Source organism: Myxine glutinosa, chromosome 6 (assembly GCF_964187855.1).
Source record: "Myxine glutinosa chromosome 6, kmMyxGlut1.1, whole genome shotgun sequence".
Lineage (NCBI taxonomy): Eukaryota > Metazoa > Chordata > Myxini > Myxiniformes > Myxinidae > Myxine > Myxine glutinosa.
Genome location: NC_136266.1, coordinates 124,312,018 through 124,334,571, shown reverse-complemented (window position 1 = coordinate 124,334,571; position 22,554 = coordinate 124,312,018). Strand labels below are relative to the sequence as shown.

At 43.4% G+C, this 22,554-nt stretch overlaps 1 protein-coding gene across 3 annotated transcripts in view; it reads right to left on the bottom strand.

Annotated features, from left to right (window-relative positions):
* Positions 1 to 6,409: 6,409 nt before the first annotated feature.
* The window catches only part of LOC144888253 (beta-1,4 N-acetylgalactosaminyltransferase 1-like), a 219,810-nt gene continuing 203,665 nt past the window's right edge, over positions 6,410 to 22,554 (bottom strand). For all 3 annotated transcript variants that reach the window (XM_078780456.1, XM_078780457.1, XM_078780458.1), the window contains 2 exons: positions 10,184 to 10,406; positions 6,410 to 7,886 (listed from right to left, as the gene is read on the bottom strand). In XM_078780456.1, the coding sequence (XP_078636582.1) occupies positions 7,687 to 7,886; positions 10,184 to 10,406 (423 nt within the window). In that variant the 3' untranslated portion in view covers positions 6,410 to 7,686. The remainder of the gene's footprint in view (positions 7,887 to 10,183; positions 10,407 to 22,554) is intronic.

Here is a 22,554-nt window from a genome sequence, read left to right as displayed (position 1 = left end):
CTCTAATTATTCGGGCTCCCTCACTCATCTCTTGAAGTAGTCCCACGCGTCCGCTTATATTGGCCGCTCGCGTATTAAGCCGCCTGCTTTTAGGATACGCCCACCGGTGAGCTCTTGTCATACACTTGTCTGCGCACTCGGACGCGGCCATATTGACGATAGACCAGAAATCTAGACTTGTCACTGAAGATCACGTGATTCCAGTGTCCTGGCTGCCATTGACGGTGCCCTCTGGCCCACTGCAATTGGTGCTGGCGGTGTTGTCTGGTCAGACGTGGCTTTCTCAGGGGACGCCTGGCACGATAGCCTGGTTGAACCAGTCGTTGGTTGACTAGCCTTCTGGATACAGGCACATTTGTCAGTTGCTGCCACTCAGCCCTAAGCCGATTAGCTGACTTGGTACGGCCATTGCGGATTAACCGGTGCAGCTGGTGATCATCCTTGGAGACTTTTCCCGGATTGTTTTTTTTTTTCATCGTTCTGTTTGGATATTGTTGGAATATGTTTAAACCGCAGCCGTGATGCTGACGCCTCCCCCCCCCACCCCCAGAATTTACATGTTTTAAACGTTTCCCAGTGTGTACCCTGGTCAGAATAGGTACACCGTATCCCTGCGTGTCGTAAGAGACGACTAAGAGGGTTGGCGTCAGGAAGGGCATCCGGCCATAAAAACATTGCCTCAAAAAGAGAACCATGACAATCACAAGTACATATGGGCAGGGTGCAGCCCGAAGTGGAGATCGGTTTCTGAGGTTTGGGACATGGAATGTGGGGACAATGACAGGGAGATCAGGAGAAGTGGTGGAAGTATTGGTCAGAAGAAGAGTGGACATATGTTGTGTGCAAGAGACGAGATGGAAGGGAAGTGGTGTGAGAATGGTGAAGGGTAGGCAGGGACAGAAATACAAGTTTGTGTGGCAAGGGTGCCCGGAGGGCGTGAATGGTGTTGGTGTCCTGTTTTCTGAGGAGTTTGTAGACAGTGTGGTGAGTGTGACTAGAGTGAGTGATAGGTTGATGATGGTGAAAATGATGATTGGAAAGCTCTTGGTGAACGTCATCTCGGGATATGCTCCGCAGGTTGGTCGAAGCGATGAAGAGAAGGACAAGTTCTGGTGTGCGATAGAGAAGCTGATGGAAAACGTGAAAGATGAGGAAGTTGTTGTGGTGGGAGGAGACCTGAATGGACATGTGGGAAGGAGTATGGATGGTTTTGAGGGAGTTCATGGGGGTTACGGATATGGTGTGAGAAATGGAGAAGGTGAAAGGATTTTGGAGTTTGCTGATGGAGCTGATTTGTTGATTTGTAATACTCAGTTCCAGAAAGAGGACAATAAGCTTGTTACATACACGTCAGATGGGTCGACGACAACCGTTGACTACCTGATGGTGCGTCGGCGAGATAGGGGGCACCTCCGGGACACAAAGGTGATCCCGGGGGAGGAGGCTGTTTCACAGCACCACTTGGTTGTCTGCGACATAAGGGTGAAAGGTGCGAGGAGAGCTCGGCGGGTGAAGTACCAACCGAGAATGAAGGTGTGGAGGTTGAAAGAGGTGACAGTAAGGGAGGCATTAAAAGAGAGGCTGAGTAGGGTAGAGGATGATGTGGTTGAGCTTGAAAGTGGTTGGATGTCAATGAAAGCTAGTCTGTTGGGAGCCATTGGTGAGGTATGTGGATGGACAAAAGGACCACCGAGGCACTCGGAAACATGGTGGTGGGATGTTGAGGTTGGAAAGAGGATTGACGAGAAGAGGAAGAAGTTCAAAGAGTGGCAGAAGGCGAAGGGTACGGGAGCAGAAACAGCAGAGCATGAAAGTTATAAGGCAGCCAGGAAGGCTGCAAAGAAAGAGGTAGCAAAGGCGCAGGAGGCGTGTAGGAAAATGTTCGGAGAACGCTTGGATTCGGAAGAGGGTCAGAAAGCAGTATTCAGGATTGCAAAGCAGATAGCGAAAGAGAGGTGTGATGTAATGGGGGTGAGTTGCTTGAAGGATGAAGTGGGACAAATCGTTGTCGACCCAGATGGAATTAAAGGAAGATGGAAAAGATATATGGAAATGCTGTTGAATACAGAGAATGAATGGGATGGCAACATAGAGAGTAACCCAGTTTTAGGACCGGCAGAGAAGATAACTGAGAAGGAAGTTGAGGAAGCGATAAAAGCAATGAAGAGTGGAAAAGCGGGAGGGCCGACGGGAGTTGTGGGAGATATGTTGAAGGCAGCAGGAAGTTGGGGTGTGAAGAGAATGACAGAGATCTGTAATTTGGTGGTGAAAGAAGGCCGAATTCCAGTGGATTGGGAACTGAGTACCCTCTTCCCTCTATACAAGGGGAAAGGTGACCCTCTGGAGTGTGGCTCGTACCGAGCGATAAAGTTATTGGAGCATGGAATGAAGGTATTGGAAAGGGTGTTGGAGAGTAGGATAAGGAAGAAAGTGAAGATCGACGAAATGCAGTTTGGATTTATGCCAGGAAGAGGAACGACAGATGCGCTTTTCATTGTGAGGCAGTTGCAGGAGAAGTACATGAATAAGAGGAAGAAGTTGTTTTTTGGGTTTGTTGATCTGGAGAAAGCATTCGATAGGGTTCCACGCAAAGTATTGACATGGGCATTGAGGAAGTTAGGAGTGGAGGAATGGTTGATCAGAGTAGTGATGGCAATGTACAAAAGAGCACGCACAGCTGTAAGGACGAAGGACGGGAACAGTGGTGAGTTTGAGGTGAAGGTGGGAGTGCATCAGGGGTCGGTACTAAGTCGACTACTATTTGTAGCTGTGATGGAGGTGCTGGCTCAGACCGTAAAGGAGGGTTTACCGTGGGAGTTGTTGTATGCAGATGATCTGGTGTTGATTGCGGAAAGTATGGATGGACTGAAGGAAAAGATGAACAAGTGGAAGGAATGTAAGGAGACAAAAGGTCTGAAGGTGAATATCGGAAAGACAAAGGTGATGGCAAGTGGTAAAGCATGTGGTGAGGTGGAAAGAACTGGGAAGTGGCCGTGTGCTGTGTGTAGGAAGGGTGTCGGAGTGAACTCCATTCAATGTACAATGTGTGCTGAGTGGGTTCATCAAAAATGTAGTGGTCTGAGAGGGTCATTAACCAGTGTGGCAGCTACATTCAAATGTAAGGTGTGCACAGAGGGAGCTGCAGATGGAGGAAATGTTGAGTTGGATCTTGGAGACGGCGTGAAGCTGGAAGGTGTGAAAACATTTTGCTACCTCGGAGACATGCTGAATGGAGAAGGTGGATCAGACTCGGCAACGGTTGCTCGAGTGAGATGTGCATGGAAGAAGTTTCGGGAACTGAGTGGCGTGCTGATGAGGAGGAGAGTGTCGCTGAAGCTGAAGGGAAAGGTGTATGCTGCATGTGTGAGAAGTGTTATGATTTATGGGAGCGAGACATGGGTAATGAACGTAGAGCAGCAACGAAGGCTGGAAAGGGTGGAAATGCGAATGGTTCGATGGATGTGCGGAGTATCGTTGAGAGAGAGGAAGACAAATGATGAATTGCGAAAGATGATGGGAATATTGCCTGTGATTGATGCTGTGAAGAGGAACAGGTTGAGATGGTTTGGTCATGTATTGAGGAAGGATGAAAGTGACTGGTTGAGAAGAGTGATGGAAGTTAATGTAGAAGGAAGTAGAGGACGGGGGAAGACCGAGAAAGACTTGGCAAAAGATGGTGGAAGAAGAAATGCGGGCAAGGGGGTTAACAAGGAGAGATGCAGAAAATAGGGCAAAATGGAGAAGATTGTCATGGGGACCGCAAGGCTAACCCCCGCTCTAGCAGGGAACATAGCATTAAAATGCATGTTGTGTTGTTGTTGTTGGTGATCATCCCTCCTTGTGGTTCTGCAGGGACGTCCTGACTTCGGTATTGGAGTAGGGACACCCCTCTGAGCATTTCGTTTCAGGATCTTTGACACCTGACCTTGAGTGATGCCATACTGCCGAGCAATAGCATGCTGTTTCATGCCGGAATTTCGTAAAGCCGCCACTAAATGACAAACAGCATTGTCGAGTTGACGGACCATCTCCAGGGGAAGCGGCAATAACTTTTATAGACGTGCAGCAGTTGTTTTCCACTAATACAGAACGCAACAACCCTTATATACCCGATTGTGAAACCAATCGTCAAATGTACCTGTCCGTACATTTTGTCACGCCACCTGTGATATAATCCTGTTATTGACTTCTTGCTGCGACAGACAATCAGTGACATGGTTCTTTTAACAAAGAAATCTCCGAAGCGTAAAAGAAACTCACCAGATTGATATACCGAGTTCAGAAAGTAAACCCAAGTCAGGAAAAAAAAAATTCCATATTAAATGCCAAGTCTGCATATAAATGTTAATATATATATATTTATAAACAGGAATCAAATTCCTGTGAGGGGCTAAGTGTGCAAAAATTCTTACAACACGGGGCTCGAACCACGGACCTCCATTGATTACGCGTCAACAGCCCAATGCACAATTGAGCCAGCCGTAATCTCCTCAGAACTTTTCCACACTTAACACTGCGAGCTTTATAATGGCCGATGTCTTACATGCCTGCAGAGCAGACCCCGAATGTGAGCGTAAGTATATGTATGCATATGTATATATGCAGAAGTTCATTGAAGATTAACTCAATTTTTATAAACAGGAATTAAATTCCTGCGAGGGGCTAAGTGTGAAAAAATTCTGACTCAACACGGGGCTCCAACCACGGACCTCCATTGATTACGCGTCAACAGTCCACTGCGCTATTGAGCCAGCCGTAATCTCCTCAGAACTTTTCCACACTTAACACTGCGAGCTTCATAATGGCTGATGTCTTACGTGCCTGCTCGCAGACCCCAAATGTGAGCATATGTATATGTATGCGTATGTATGTGTGTGTATGCAGAAGTGCATTAAAGATTAACTCAATTTTTATAAACAGGAATCAAATTCCTGCGAGGGGCTAAGTGTGAAAAACTTCTGACAACACGGGGCTCCAACCACGGACCTCCATTGATTATGCGTCAACAGCCCACTGCGCTATTGAGCCAGCCGTAATCTCCTCAGAACTCGAAAATTCTATAATACTATATAAATAGGAATTTTTATTAATCTACTCTGAAGAGTAAAGCCGGCCCCATGTAGTGGAGTGGGGACCAAAAGGAGGGACTGGACTATGATTTGCTATCGGAGACGAAAAATGAATGATTCTGAAACGAGCAAAAAGAGTTGAGCTATTATGAGTTTTTAGGCTATGATACCAAATCACGGGCCAGTCCCTCCTTTTGGTCCCTACTCATGATATCTCAAAAAGATGTGGATGAGCTGTGACAAAACGAGGTGGATGAGTTGGTTCAGTGACAAGAACAAACAAACCCATTAGATTTTGATTCAGGTATGGATCCAGATCCGACCTGTCAGTGAGATACAAAATGTAAACTGTTCAGCCTGGCAGAGGTGTGCTCTCTACCGAGTGATGTTATAGTTGCCATTGGAACTGCCATTTTAACTTAAATTTGTATATTTAAATTGAAATACTGAAAAAACACTAAACCATTGCATGAATTATAAATGGTCCCTATGGATGGTCCCTGACATGCATCATGTGTGAGGAGATTTGTCCCCACTACCCTATTGGAGGAGAAGTGCTAGACGCTAAGCATATCCATACAGTGTGAAAGAAAGAAAGGGTGGCTTTTTGATATGACAAATGGTGATATGTATGTTTCGTTTGGGGTAGCTAGTTTAAGGGCTTAACCACCATTTGTATAAGTGTGTGTGTTCAAATTTAGTTGTCTTTGTACCGCCACGAGGGAATGGTTTTGTTTAATTAAGTAGTAGATAAGGGAAGACATCCTGTTCCTCTATTACAAGTCTGTGATCCGGGGACTCCTTTTCGCTCACACCTACCTGGAGTGAGGTTTTGGGGGTTGGGGGTAGGTGTCGGGTGGAAGGGGAGATTAATCCCAGCCAACTACACGGATGTCCTATGCTGCCAACGCACTCAAAGAAACTGACTCCCAACTGCACAAACCAAATGCACCAAACACGTGGCCTCATGGCATGCCCCTTTAGTTACATCTGCTTGCTTGCATGGCCCTGCGTTGGATAGTTTAGACTCATAGGAGAGTATATATCAACACTGGACCAGTGCACTCTATTCTCACTGAAACATTGGACATGGAAAACGGTTCTGCATTGCAAGTGGTCAGAATGTTGACTGCTGATCACGAGATAGCTTAACTTGATATTTTCAGGAAGCAACTGTACCTTTTCCTTGGTCATTTTGTCTTGAAGATCAATGTATGTTGTGCTGCACTCATGGAGTTGTCATTAATTATATGGTTCAAGTTTTATTTCAGAATATTTATTGCTGTGAAAGATAAACTAATTTGCTAACCCATCATCAACAACCCTCTTACACTGTATTTGGAGGTGTTTTAAGTTTTATTCATACCATTCACCTTGCATTTAATAAAATCCAAAAGCATGAATCTTCAGATATTCAATTAAAAATACCGTGCTAAAGTACACAGCACGAGTTGAATTGAAGCGACAATGCACCTGTTAAAATAGGTTTTAAAATCACAGTAAAGAAAATGCGATAAAATACTACCAAACATTCATTCCATACGAACAACCCATAGATACGAACAACTTTACATTTCCATTAAATACATTTCCCTGAAATACCTTTAAGCAATGACTTTTGACATACAAGAGGTAATAAGGCTTATTGCAAATTCCTGAGTTGCAAATATTCATGAATAAAATCACTCAATCCCTGATTATTTAATGATGCCGATCTACATCAGTGATGTGTGCATAGTAACCAAGAACCATATCACCTGTAGGTTGCTTCGGGACTTTGGCATGCCAAACCGTCGTGTTTCTTTACAAACACAATTGGAATTCCGAACTGGACATTTCACTTTGCCTCCATACAATTCCACAATAAATTTTTTATTCATATTCTTTGCTTGAGTTTTTACATTCAGTAGAACAACAAACCCTGGATTTGTGTTTATTCTTATCTTTGCTACAATTACCTCGATTTTTGTTCTCGTGATGGATACTTGTCCTGCAGGGAAAGTTTGATCATCTTAGCCATGTTAAAGCACTTCTTGGAACCCAATCGGAAAATCTGGTGTTTTGGAAACATAACCAGTTGGCAGTCCCTGTGATTAGTTCATAACTTGGTCTATCGGGCCGAAATAGAGTAGAGGAAAGCCTCTGGGCTTGTAGCAGCAATATGTAGATATTTCATGCACCAAATATTGAGCTTGTGAAGTCGAATACACTTTGATATGTGTTTGAAATTAAAGTTGTGTGTCTTATGATTGTTTGTGGTCAAATTGCAAAATGGAGCGGTAACTCAAATTTGGTGTTCACGCATAGATACATACATGCAGCGGACAATTCTTACACCATGAGCATATCATCATTCTTGGGATTGTGTGAACAGGTGTTTTCCCAGGCAAATTCTTACTGTAAGCTCCTGAGTATGATGATGTTTGAGGTATCCATTTCATTCCTACTCTCATTTTGAATGTACTAACCAAAATTAATTTTGGGCCCTAATTCATGTCAGTGTTTGGACACATGGTTCATTGTCACTTTGAAATTTAATAAGATAGGTATAATAGTAAAGCATAATTATAAGAGTTTTGGTGATGATAGATGTTCATTGTAACTCATTCTTGAATATTCACCAAAGCATACATGTCAATCTGTTCTTAAATGCCAAATTTTTTAGGGCTTGAGTTTTGAAACCAATATTGTTGAGAACTTGTCGGAAGGAATTGTACCTCCTTTGCATTGAGGGATTTTTTAGTTGACTTTCATGTCCTATTTTCACATAGTCGCAGGAAGCAACTTGCAGTTCACCAAGCCCATCGATGAAGAATTCTGCAGCAGCCACGCAAAACAAAATGCATGCAATTAGTGCATAATATAACAATTGTGGAGGGACTTTTACACATCTTAGAAATAATTTCAAATATTTCTGCATTTGTTTGTGATTGTATCATGGCCGAATCATTAGCACCTCGAGGCCCCCAGGTTGTGGGTGTAGATACTTCAGAATCTGCGCTTAGCACCTAGAGGCCTTATGCTACTGAATGTTGGCCTTGAAGGCCATTTTGAGACCACCATCGACCACTATAAAGTGTATATTGGGACGTGCGGTCAAGCAGTGCTTCCACGGGCTCACAGGCAAAATGTTACAACTATAAGGCCAATAACTCTAAAGCTTTCAAACATCCAACTCCTCCCGAAAGCAGTGTTGGGTAACCTTTCCCCCGCCCCTAGTATTCAATGAATTATGGATGAAGCTGCTCTCGTTCAATGCAAGAAGAGATCATTTGAATGACAGGGGTACAAAATGTAGGTTCCAGCAATTTCAATAACTCAGAGCCCAACTCAGTTGGTTACCAAACCAGGCATGCTGCGAGAGAAATTCTAACAAAGAAAAATAAATAAGTTTATTTTAAAAGCTCATTTTGACCAAAAAATTCTAAAAGTAAACAAGTCAAGAACCCAATGACCATTCTGACAGAACTACAGAGATTCCTTGGTTGAGATGGGAGAACCTCCCCGAAGGACAACAGTCTCTGCAGCAATTCACAAATCTCAGGTTTATGAGAGAGTTGTCAGACGGAAATCACTCCTGAGAAAAAGGCACATGACAGCATGCCTGGAGTTTACAAAAAGGCAAGTGAGAGAATCTGAATGAATGCATAAGACAAAAGATGCGGTGGTCTGAAGGGACGAAAATTGAACTCTTTGGCCTGAATGCAAAGCGCTTTGTGTGGCGGACACCAAGCACGGCTCACCAGCCATCTAATACCACCCCTACCGCGAAGCGAAATGGCAACGATTTACGTTCCAACAGGACAATGACTCCAATCATATCGCCAAAGCAACACTGGAATGGCTTCAGAACAAGAATGTGAAAGTGTGGCCCAGGCAGTGTGTGGCCCAGGTAAAGCTCAGACTTGAATTCCATTGACAATCCGTGGAAAGACGTGAAAGACGTCTGTGAACAGCAAAGACGTGATTGCTGTTCACAGACGATCTCAATCCAACTTGACCGAGCTTAAGCAAATCTGCAAGAAAGAATGGGAGAAACTCCCCAAATCCAGATGTGCGAATTTCTAAAAAAAATATATCAGTTTGAACATTATGCGGTATTATGTGTACATCAGTGACCAAAAAATTCTGAATTTCATCCATTTTAAATTCAGGCTGTAACACAACATAATGTGAAAAAAGTGAAGGGATGTGAATACTTTCTGAAGGCACTACCTAGCCGGACCTCGCCTCTGAACCGCTGCCCTCCTGACAGCACCAGTACCATCCTGATGAGATTGGGACACTCTGGTCATCAACCAGCAGCACTGCCCAGGCTGACTGCTGGACCTACTAATTAAGCCTGTTATCATAATCAGACACTAACCTAGACTGTTATCATCATCATATGAGTGTGCACACACCCGCACCGCTCTTTCTACACTACCTCCACTCCTCCCCCTGCCTGCTCCTCTCCTTCCACATTCAACTCCTCTCCACCACCCTCGAGGCACTCATCCCTGTGGGGTTTCAGTTTCAGGTGTGGGGTTTCAGTCCACCACACTCACTCCCTCTTCTCTTTCTCCCCTCCCCCAACCCCACCCCACTCCCTCCATATTTTCTTCCTCCTCCCAACCCTCACACTCCCCTTCCTTTTTTCCACGCTCTCGTTAATACATTAAAATCGTGCCTATTCAGCTTACAACAAGTAAATGCTTTTCACAAGAATCACTCAGTTCAAAAGCTAATCAGTTGAACCCTCAGCACACTCGTGCAAATATGCTCCTCGACTCTCACGATCGGTCCTCCCGCTAGTTGGTTGGGTGCCCCGCAGTGAAAAAAGGGATCAGCTCGGATACGTGCCGACAATATTATACAACATGTGGAGAAACAAGGGATTCGGACAATATAATACAACATGTGGAGAAACAAGGGATTGGGACAATATAATACAACATGTGGAGAAACAAGGGATTGTCTCTGGTACATGCCAAAGGCATGAGGACCATGTAGAGAAACTCCGACTTCGTTCCTCAAGCAAATTTACCAACACATTCCTCTTCTCCCGGATCCGCAACTCCCATGGTGTATACATTATCAGCCTTAAACCAGGTAGACAGTTGATAGCATTGTACCTGTGTGTGCGGTTCGGCTGAGCTGTGGATCAAAGCCGACAGCACGGACACGGTCTGTCTTGGCCATGAAGAAGTTGACTACAACATCGGTGATAACGCAGCCAGGGAATCCTTGAAGATCATGGTAGTAACCTTGCAGTCGTTTCACACAGAAGCCATCTTCTATTTCTGGTGATACTTTCAATTTGAATCGGAAAGTATTGCCTGTAACTGATCCGCCAACCTGCAGGTACCACAGATCAATACAAGTTAGTCCAAACATGACAGCGGAATATTTCATCAATGTGTTTATCCAGATGCCACAGTGTATTGGCATAGGTCTTGGCTACAATTTATTTTCAAGTTATATGCAACAGATGCCAAAACATCCTGTTGTAGGAGTCCCACAGCAGCATCAATGAGGTCCATAATGGGGTAGTTGTTCATGGTAGCACGCTTTGAGCTGTTACAGTGCAGCTATAGAACCCATGACCTAAGGAGGAACAAGATCACAAGGCCTTATATAATAATCAAAAGATGTAATGTTCGTCTGAGTCGGTCTGAAGCTCTGCCAGACCATATGTGGCATCAGAAAAACGTTATTTCGTGTATTTTATCATTAATGGATGTTAAGGAATACATTTGTACCATCAAATAATATTTATAATCAACGTAAGCACCCAAAACCCAAAATGGTGAAAATACCTTTTCAGGTGTGGGGTGCAGGAGCTCTGCTCGTCATTTATTTTTTCAACTTTATTCGACTCATTGTTCGCTCAGCTGGAATGTCGTTCCGGGAAGCTTATCTGATGGTGCGTTGTCAGTCCGAAAACACTTGCAACTTCTCTGAAACTGCTGATGGGATTGTGACCATTCTTGGCTAAAATGATATTTCCGATGTTGAAACTCAAGTTTGTTCACTGCATTTAATAAATCTGGATCAAACGGGGTCTACCGGTGGTCAACATGGGCCCAGGTTTTAACCTCTAAAATACGCATTTGCTTTCTTCTCAAACTGCACATGCAATTCTGATGAAACGTGACCACAACCTTCATCATCCATGACATACGCAAGTTTGTTGACGGCAATATAACAATTGTGGTTTAAGGACATCTGCGGGGGATGGGTGAGGGGTTGGGTTCCCCCCTCCCACCAAAATATATTTTTTATGGGGTTAAAGTCTTATGATTATGTTAATATGATTATATATGCTGCCCTGTCTCATAGTCCATTGAAATTGGTTTAAATACTGTGATACCTTTTTTAATCAATTAAGTCAGTGTGGTATACTGCTTTGTTCTACCAGGTGATCGTTTTTGATCGAAAGCTGAGTCGATCACCCAGGGGCATTGCTCCTATTTTTTTTTTAATATGGTGCCACTAGTGTGTCATACTTAGCTGGTGTTCTGAGTTTGAATGTTTTGTATGGTGCAACTTTGTGTTGCTCTGTGCTGAGAATTTCCATGTTTAGGCGATGTGCAGATTTAAATGTGGGATGATTCTCAACAGATATTTCATTTTCAATATCCTTTGGTTGAATAAGCAAAATGTCAAAATATAATCAGATGTATTTGCAGCTGTAAGCGTGTCATCCTGAAGTCATCATTGCAAAGATTAAGAATACCAGTTCCTGAAAAACCTTCAGTGAGATTTTATGGGCAGATGGCATTCCTGTTAATCTCGAGTTTAGGCCACATGTCATATAGGTGAAGGACGTCACAGTAGCGAATACCAAACACAAACTTCTTCAGCAAGTCAATGACCTCAGGGCTTCTTGTTAATTCATGAAGCATCAGCGAAAGCTTAGTCTTGCAAAAACTTAGTCCAGAGAAAGTTTAGTCCAGCAAAAGCTTCGTCTCGAGAATGCTTAGTCGAGACTCCAGAGAATACTTTGTCCAGAAAAAGCTTAGTCGATTGAAAGCTTAGTCTAGCAAAAGCTTAGTCGAGAGAAAGCTTAGTCGAGAGAAAGCTTAGTCAAGAGAAAGCCTAGTCGAGAGAAAGCTTAGTCGAGAGAAAGCCTAGTCTCGAGAAACCTTATTCTGGAGAAAGCTTAGTCGAGAGAAAGCTTATTCTAGAGCAAGCTTAGTCGAGTGAAAGCTTAGTCGAGATAAAGCTTATTCTAGAGAAAGCTTATTCTAGAGAAAGCTTAGTCGAAAGAAAGCTTAGTCAAGAGAAAGCTTTGTCTCAATAAAGCTTAGTCGAGAGAAAGCTTAGTCGAGAGAAAGCATGGCCGAGAGAAAGCCTAGTCTCGAGAAAGCTTATTGTGGAGAAAGCTTATTCTGGAAAAAGCTTAGTCTGGAGAAAGCTTAGTCTAGAGAAAGCTTAGTCCAGCAAAAGCTTATTCTAGAGAAAGTTTAGTCTGGCAAAAGCTTAGTCTAGCGAACGCTTTGTCGAGAAAAAGCTTAGTCTAGACAAAGCTTGGTCTAGTGAGCTTAGTCGAAAGAAAGCTTAGTCGAGAGAAAGCTTAGTCGAGAGAAAGCTTAGTCGAGAGAAAGCTTAGTCGAGAGAAAGCTTATTCTAGAGAAAGCTTAGTCGAGAGAAAGCTTAGTCAAGAGAAAGCTTAGTGGAGAGAAAGCTTAGTCAATGGAAAGCTTAGTCGAGAGAAAGCTTAGTCGAGAGAACGCTTATTCTAGAGAAAGCTTTGTCGAAAGAAAGCTTAGTCTTGAGAAAGCTTAGTCGAGAGAAAGCTTTGTCGAGAGAAAGCATGGTCGAGAGAAAGCCGAGTCTCGAGAAAGCTTATTCTGGAGAAAGCTTAGTCTCGAGAAAGCTTAGTCCAGCAAAAGCTTATTCTAGAGAAAGCTTAGTCTGGCAAAAGCTTAGTCAAGAGAAAGCTTAGTCTAGGCAAAGCTTGGTCTAGTGAGCTTAGTCGAAAGAAAGCTTAGTCGAGAGAAAGCTTAGTCGAGAGAAAGCTTATTCGAGAGAAAGCTTAGTCGAGAGAAAGCTTAGTCGAGAGAAAGCTTAGTGGAGAGAAAGCTTAGTCAATTGAATGCTTAGTCGAGAGAAAGCTTCGTCAATGGAAAGCTTAGTCTAGAGAAAGCATTGTCGAGAGAAAGCTTCGTCAATGGAAAGCTTAGTCTAGAGGAAGCGTAGTCTAGACTCTAGAGAAAGCTTAGTCAAGAGAAAGGTTAGTCCAGCAAAAACTTAATCTAGAGAAAGCTTAGTCTAGAGAAAGCTTAGTCCAGAGAAAGCTTCGTCAAGCAAAAGCTGAGTCTAGAGAAAGCTTAGCCTAGAGAAAGCTTAGTCAAGAGAAAGCATTGTCGAGAGAAAGCCTCGTCTCGAGAAAGCTTATTCTGGAGAAAGCTTAGTCCAGCAAAAGCTTAGTATAGAGAAAGCTTAGTCGAGAGAAAGCTCAGTCTAGAGGAAGCTTAGTCTAGAGAAAGCTTCGTCCAGCAAAGGCTTCATCGGGAGAAAGCTTAGTCTAGAGAAAGCTTCATCCAGCAAAAGCTTAGTCTTGAGAAAGCTTAGTCTAGAGAAAGCTTCATCCAGCAAAAGCTTAGTCTTGAGAAAGCTTAGTCTAGAGAAAGCTTAGTTTAGAGAAAGCTTAGTCTGGAGAAAGCTTAGTCTCGAGAAAGCTTAGTCGAGAGAAAACTTAGTTTAGAGAAAGCTTAGTCTGGAGAAAACTTAGTCTCGAGAATGCTTAGTCCAGCAAAAGCTTAGTCTTAGTTTGGGTTTGAACGATCACTTCTGAATGGTGAACTTTATCACCCTTCTTCTGAACTTTATTACACTTCTTCTGAAATTTATTACTATTCTTCTTCTGAACGTATGACGTTCTTGAACGATCACGACAATAGGCTGTACAAAGGCATGTGTCCAGGAAATAGGAAAAGTTTGGCTTTTTAAACAAATGAGCAAGCACGGGAGCAGGTTCTGAAGCAAACTCCTTCAAGACACGAGGAGAAATGCCATCTTATCCGTATGTGTTTCCTAAGTCCAGAGAAAGAAGTATTTTTTGACTGCATGAAAAGAGATTGGTAGGGAAGGGCATAGGATTGGTAAAGGGTGCATCAGAGGGAGATGGAATGTTCGAGTCATCCAGTGTGGAATTAGAGGAAAAAAGAGAACCGAAAAGAGTTGCTTTATCAGACGGAGAAACATTAACAGTATCATTGAAATGGAACAGCGAAGGAAAGGTAGAGCAATAGAAGTTGTTGGAGATACTTTTAGCAAAGGACCAGAAAGATATATTAGTGGAAGAGGATGAGAGGTTGTCACATTTCTTTTGGATAAAGGAATGCTTTGCCTCACAAATAACATATCTGCAATGACTTCTGGTAGATGTGGAAGCTGAATGGGAGTCGGAGGAAGACGACTTTTCCCATGTCCGATATGCCACATCTCTTGTACGAATGGCTGCAGAGCAGGAATTATTGAACCAATAGTTTGTAGGAGAGATAGACTTGAAAGGGAAGGGGATATAAGCCTCCATTCCTGCAACAATAACTTCAGCTATACGTTCAATGGAGATAGAGGCATCGCCAGAGGAGAGGCAGTAGTCTTTCCAGGGCAAATCAGAAAATAAGTTTTGTAAACCAGTTCAATTAACGCTAATGAACTGCCAATACTGGCCTTTAGTCAGAGCAGTTGGAGAGGAGTGGTGGTAAGTAAAATGATGGTCACAAGATTGTGATCAGAAGAACCAATTGGAGGTGAAATTGTGTAGCTGTAACGCAAAGGATTGGAGGTGAAGAACAAATCCAAAGTATTGGAAGAGTGGTCACGACGATCTGGGATATGGGTAGGTTGAGTGATAATTTGTTCCAAATCACTGAGAATCGAAAATGTAAGAGCTTCAACTCCCCAAACATGCGTGCGGGAAGATTTCAAACACTCCCTGTCGTGTGTACATTGAAGTCTCCTAAATAGAGTAATTCTGCTTGAGGGTGTTCGGTTGCTCATAGCAAAGTCAAAAAAGTCAAAGAAAGCTATAAAGTTGTAGAATTGGGGGAGCAGTAAGTGAAACAGAGAAAATAAGAAAAAGAGCAATCAGAGATTGCAAACCCTCGCCTGGATGTATTTTCAGTGGTTTTTAAGGCTTTTGTGTTGAAACAAATATGGCGGCCAAACCACGTAACCAATGACGTCATCATTATTTTTTTTCTAGACTAATTTATTCCTAGATTATGCTCAATAAATTTCATCTTAATCGGATGAAGTTTTGTACTTATCGAATTATGACGTCATAATGGAGGCACCTATGACATCATCATTAACATATTTTATTCCCCATGGAGAGTTCTTTACAATGAGCCATGTCTCAATTTTTCCTCTGCAGCACTTTCGGAGATATAGAGGTGCAAAGTTTTTCCGTTTATCCAAGATGGCGGCCGAACCACGTGACCGATGACGTCATCATTCTTTTTTTTCTCCATCAGTTTATGCCTACATGATGCGAAAGAAATTTCATCTTGATAGGATGAAGTTTTGTACTTGTCGAATTATAACATCATAATGGAGGAACCTATGACATCATCATTAACATATTTTATTCCCCATGGAGAGTTCTTTACAATGAGCCATGTCTCAATTTTTTCTATTCAGCGCTTTCCAAGATATAGAGGTGCAAATTTTTTCGATTTTTCCAAGATGGCGGCAGAACCACGTGACCTACGACGTCATAATTATCATTAAAAAAATTCTACAGGTGGAGTTGCACCTATGGTGAAAATTTCCTGTCAATTGGACTAACGTTTGCAGAGAAAATCATATTTATTCTGTGCAGACAAACAGACAGACAGACAGACAAACAGACAAACAGACAAACAAGAAGACGTCATGCAGAGCACGATACTTGCAAAATCCACCCCACCCCCAAGAAAAAAAAATTGCCATTGACAGCAAATTGTCCATGTCATCAAGATTAAAATTGACAATCATGATCAAAGCTCGGGTCAACAGGAAGAAAAGTGATGATTTTTCAGATGAAAAATGATGATTTTGTAAGGTTGACCTTGAGTTGACCTTTGACCTTTTGACCTCAAAAATGTTTAGTTTCCCTATTTAGTGACTCAATGTGCAAATGCTGTTCAATTTTCAAGTCAATCGGATGAAAATTGAGGATTTAAAAAACTTGGCCTATGTTGACCTTTTGGCCTATGTTGACCTCAAAAATAGTTGGTGATTGAAATCAGTGACCATATTTGTAAATCCTCTTAGAATTTCAAGTCAATCAAATGAAAATTGGTGATTTTAGAAATTCGGCCTATGTTGACCTTTTGTCCGATGTTCACCTAAAATATAATGTGTGATTGAATTCAGTGACCAGATATGCAAGTCATCTTCAAATTTCAAGTCAATCGGATGAAAATTTAGCATTTTAGAAATTTGGCCTATGTTGACCTTTTGGCCTATGTTGACCTCAAACATACTTGGTGGTTGAATTCAGAGACCAGATGTGCAAGTCCTCTTCAAATTTCAAGTCAATCGGATGAAAATTGAGGATTTTAGAAATTTGGCAAAGTTGGTGACATTTGGCCTATGTTGACCTTTTGACCTTTTGACCCCAAAAACAATAGGCTTCTCAATTGGGACGCCCCATACAACCTGATGAAGTTTCGTGACGATCGGTTTCGAATTGTGACCTGTAGGCCGGTGACAAACAAACAGACAAACAGACAGACAGACAGACAGACAGAACCACAAACGTAACCGACCAATATACTTGAAAAATCTTCGATTTTGCAAGTAACAAACGGCAAATGCAATACCCTCTTCTCTGGTGAGGGTAACTAGAATGGCACTCGGTGGGGCGCATACCTCCTCCAGGCTGAACAGTTTATGTTTTGTATCCCACTGGTATGTGGGCCCTGGATTCGGACCTGAACCAAAATCTAATCACCTTGTTCTTGTCACCTAATCAACTCGTCCAGAAAGTTTATTCATAACTCGTCCACAACTTTTATAAATATCATGTTATATAATCCCTTTTGGCCCTATCTCTCATGGTGAAGAATTATTTAAAATTAAATAATACTCGTATACGAATCCATATTCAGATCTTTACCAAAATTGAATTAATTCTTCCTTGTTGCACACCCAACCATTCCACCAAGTTTCGTCCAAATCAGTCCACACCTTTTTGTGATGTACTGTGATATATCGTTTTTGGCCCTATCTCCAAATGGTGAAGAATCACTTCAAAAATTCTACTAGCCAAATCAAAATCAGGATCTTCACCAAAATCTTTAAATATTTCGTCCTGGTCACATATGACCTCCCTGCCAAATTTCGTCCGAATCCGTCCACAACTTTTTGAGATATCTTGTTCACAGACAGACAAACAAACAAATGAAAAATCAATCATAAAACGACACTTGACAAAACAGAACAAAGTAGAATGGCACTCAGTAGAGCATCATTTTGAACTCAAAAATAATTAGTGGTTTTATTCAGTGACCTGATATGCAAATCGTCTTGAAAGTTTAAGTTAATCAGATGAAAATGAACAATTTAATAAATTTAGCCTATGTTGACCTTTTGGCTAGGTTTACCTCAAAAATAGAGGGTGGTTGGCATCAGTTAGCCGATATGACAATCATATTCAAATTTCAAGTTAATCAGATAAAATGGAGGATTTTAGAAATTCGGCCTATGTTGACCTTTTGGCCGATGCTGGCCTAAAATATAATTGGTGGTTGAATTCGGTGACCATATATGGAAATCCTCTTTAAATTTCAAGGCAATCGGATGAAAATTGAGGATTTTAGAAATTTGACAAAGTTGGTGACCTTTGGCCCATGTTGACAGTGAAGAAAGTTTCGTGAAGATTGGTTGAAAATTGCGACCTGTAGGCTACTGACATACAGACAGACAGACAAACAGACAGACAGAATGACGCACTAGACCAACCAATACACTTGAAAATTCTTCGATTTTCACAAGTAACAAACAGACAGACAGGAGTGAAAACATAACCTCATAGAAACAACGTGGAATGGACTCAACACCTACACCGCCCAGATACACGGTTGATGGGGGATTGTGGAGGGGCGGGGAAGGGAGTGATATGTGGGGATGATGGTTGATTGGGGATCGTGGTGGAGTGCTAGAGGGGGTATGTAGGGTGGTGGGGAGGAGTGGAAGGAGTGGTTGTGGGGAAGTGTGGGTGTTTAAGATAACTGCCTTATTCGTCAGGCCTGTGCTGTGGCGTACTCTCTCGAGATCTCACTCAATCCCACTCGAGTCACAAGAGCAAATATATTATTTCACAAAACACGGAACCAAACACATGCATGGAACAGGAGAAGCATTATATTATATCTCCTCTTTTTCAAAATGAAAATCAATTTAAAGATCAAGTTTCTCCGGATGTCCGTGTGGGATGGTGGTAGCTATTGTGGGGGTGATGGTTGATGGAGGATTGTGGAGGGATGGTGGAAGGGAGGGGGGTAAGAGTTGACGGGTGGCAGTTGATGGGAGATTGTGGGGAGATGGTGGAGAGGAGGGGGGGGGGAGGAGTTGTCGGGTGGTCGTGGGTATTGCTAGCTAGGGTGGCAGTTCATGGGGGATTGTGGGAGTGGGGCAGTAGAGGGGAGGGGAAGGAGTTGTCGGGTGGTCGTGGGTATTATTAGCCAGGGTGGCAGTTGATGGGGGATTGTGGTGGAGATGGTGGAGGGGAATGGGGGAGGAGTTGTGGGGTGGTCATGGGTATTGCTAGCTAGGGTGGCAGTTCATGGGGGATTGTGGGAGTGGGGTGGTAGAGGGGAGGGGAAGGAGTTGAAGGGTGGTTGTGGGTATTATTACCTAGGATGGCAGTTGATGGGGGATTGTTGGGGTGAGAGGGTGGTGGAGGAGGGGGGAGCTGTAGGGTGGCCGTGAGTTGTTAGCTAGGGTGGCAGTTGATGGGGGATTGTTGGGGTGGGAGGGTGGTGGAGAAGGGGGGAGTTGTAGGGTGGCCATTAGTATTGTTAGCTAGGATGCTATACCCACCTTCGGTGGTGGAGGTAAACAGTGATGGTGGAGCGACAAATCCTAAGGCAGATGACGTCAAAGTTTGGAGATTCAAGGTCCACAGGGTGGACAGTAGGTGTGTTGATGTTGGAGTAGATACAGTACATACTCCTGTGAAGTGGAATCATGAGTGGAGGTTGTAGTTTGAAATGTAAAAGGAGTTAACAAGACCATCATGTGACAATTGGCTCTCTGAGAAAAGCAACATATTAGGAGAGGTACTTGCTCGATGATGTTCCACTGAGGAAAGATTCGAAGAAAGACCACAAATGTTGGTGAAATGAATTTGAAAAAGAGTCACGTTGATTCAACAGGCAAGGGTTTTGTGAGGGACTGACACTGCTATTGCCTGAACACATCATCCCTCCCCTTCCCTCCTACCCCCCCCCCCCCCACACCCCCACCACGTTGGCAACAGAGACAAGCAGGTCACCCGAGGTTCTTCATACCCAATAATGCCTGGAACTGGGGGCTAATAACTTTTCGCATTTTTTCATATTCAATTGGACGTTCTGAAGAAATAAGCGGAAAGAGAAGTAAAAGAGAGAATATAAAAGTGAGGAGTGAAAAATGAGTAAGAAAAGGGCAAGAGATGATTCCAGTGAGTGTAAGATGATTCCAGGCACCAAATTAATGCTCCTAAGTCAGAACGGTAGTACTACCCTGAGCGATTGCTGTCTACAACCTACTACATAAAAAAACGGTCCAACCATATGGATGTTTTTTTAGGAGACACCATCTCCTTACCGGATGGCCGTTGGCTCCCGAAGGGATATCAATCGCCCTTTAACAGGTATTGTTTTTAGTCCTACAGGGTTTCAGAGTCACTCTCCCCACTGGCAAGCTGGTGAGGGTAGTCAGTTTAGTCGCCGACTACCCGACCATGTGGCAAGTAGCACTGGGTTACATGTTACCAGTGGCATTCAAGAGACTGACCTGACATAAAGTGTTGTTGAAGAACTTGCCACATTCTCTTCAAGAGCCATGTCCACATTGGCTGGAGTCTCTCTGCCTTTTCTCAGCTATTTTTCTTTCTTTCCTTCTTAAAGTTTGTTGAAGCTTCCGTTTACTTGCGAATTTGGACTTGTATACCTTGTGAAAGAGCGTGCCATCTTCCCAACTAATGCTGTCAAAAACATCACATTATCTATGAAATCCCCTCCAATCCAGTAGTTTTTTTTTTCATGTCATTCCCCCGATCTCATGGGGACTTGCTCCTATCACTTTTGCACCCTCTATTGTAATGGATACAGACATTGTCTGGCTCATTGTCCTCACGTTTTCTCTTCCTATCCTTCTGCACTGGCAGAGGCTTTACTGGTATGGACCAGTAGCTCTGGTATGGCCGGCGAGGTTTCGTTTATTCGCAGCTCTCCACGCTCTCCATCGAAATCGAAGTTAAGTAATTGTTCCCATTTGTATTTTCGTAATAACTGTATTTATTTTATGGTGTATGTACGTATATTGTGTCCCGAGGAAGATTTTCGGTGCAAATCTTTCATACCTGTATAGAAAATCGTGTTAATTCGTGTCGTGTCTTTTGAGGCCTTGTACAGTGTACTACCTTGAGGCTTTGTTTTTCTCAGTGGTCCATCGTTTGTGCTCCAATAACTTTCGTTCTCTGCTTTTCCCAGTCTTTTCACCCCATAGCCTACTTCCTCGTTTAAAATCTCAACTAAAAAAAAACAAAAAACAAAAAAAAAACATTTCCTTCTCTGTTCTTAATCTTTGTTCTCATTCGTTTATTCATTCGTTCGTTCTTCGACCACGTGTTTCTCCCCCATTTCCCCAGATAGTTTTCACTGTTAGTAACCTCACAATGTTTACACTTTCCCCTCAAGTTCTGTATTCTGTCGTATATTATAACACCTTTTTCTTCTTCTTCTTTAAAAGGCTGCTTTCGACTTGCTCACCAAATCTATTCATCCCAAAAAAAAATTCCATCTCTTACAGTGCCTTTTTTCTACATTCCCTAAACTCTCCTGCACTCCATCCTCCATTCAGCGTCCTCAAACGTATTTTTGACTCGAAGGTCACAAGAAACTCATTTTGCAATAAATGTTCATTTCCCATTAATCGTACACTTTCTAAAATCCAATCTCACCCCTCCCCTCCAAATCTTCCCCATAACCCCTCCCCTCCAAATCTTCCCCATCACCCCTCCCCTCCAAATCCTCCCCATCACCCATCACTTTCAAATCTTCCCCCTTTCCCCTCCCCTCCTAATCCTCCCCATCACCCATCCCTTTCAAATCTCCCCCCTTGCCCCCTCCCTCCTAAACTACCCCCTCACCCCTCCCCTCCAAAACTCACCCTCGCCCCTCCCCTCCTAGACTCCTCCCTCACCCCTCCCCTCCAAATCTCCCCCATATCCCATCCCTTTCAAATCCATCCTCTTGTGCCTTCCCTCCTAAACCTCCCCCTCACCCCTCCCCTTCAAATCTCCCCACCCTCATTTCTTCTCAATTTCCCCCCTCTCACACCCCTCCTCAAAGCGTCCTCCCCGCTTCTTCCCCCTTCCAACTCTCACCTCCATCTCCCCCAACCTTCAGCCTCGCTCTTCCCCCTCCTCAAATAACAACTCATTGTGCCTCACACAATCACCATCAAGACACACCTTCAACAGCTCTCCCTACCTCTTCCACCTCTTCCACATATTACCCTACCCCTCCTCCCCCCTGTTCTGTATCCGATGCTCCCCCTTCCTCTTCATGAACGGTATGGACCTCAAACATCCGGGGCCTTCGTTCAAACTTAACTGATCTCTCCATACAGGTTGCTTCGGTCAAACCAGACGTGATCTGCTTAACAGAAACTTTCCTCCTTCATGATGTCTCTGATTCCTTAGTATCTCTCCCGGGTTACTCCCTCCTCCGGTATGATAGACCTGAGCCTCGTCCTGGAGGTGGGGTTGCTATCTTTATCAAAAACTCTCTTCCTCACTCGCCCTGCACTGCACTCTCTCCACGTCACCCCCAGGAATACCTATGGCTACGGCTTCCCCTTCACTCCCACCTCTTGTTCATATGTGTGTTGTACCGTCCACCAAACAGTGATGACTCCATCTACATCTCGCTGTCTGATAATATGGACCAACTTCTATCTACTCATCCCAACTCTCTCTTCCTCATATGTGGTGATTTCAATTGTCACCATGCCAGTTGGCTGGGTGTGGGTACCTCTCTCACCAGCCATGGCTCCTCAGCAAAGGACTTCTGCGACTCACTGGGTCTGACACAATCTGTCAATTTCCCGACCCGGATCTCAGTCAACGGAGCATCTTCTCTTCTGGACTTGGTTATGACTAACTTCCCTGAAAATGTCTGCTGCTCTTCTTCTGCTCCAATCGGATCATCTGATCATGTGCTTGTTAAAGTGGACATCTCTCTGACCATTCTCAGGGAGCCTGCTCAGCATCGACGAGTCTGGCATTTCACTCAGG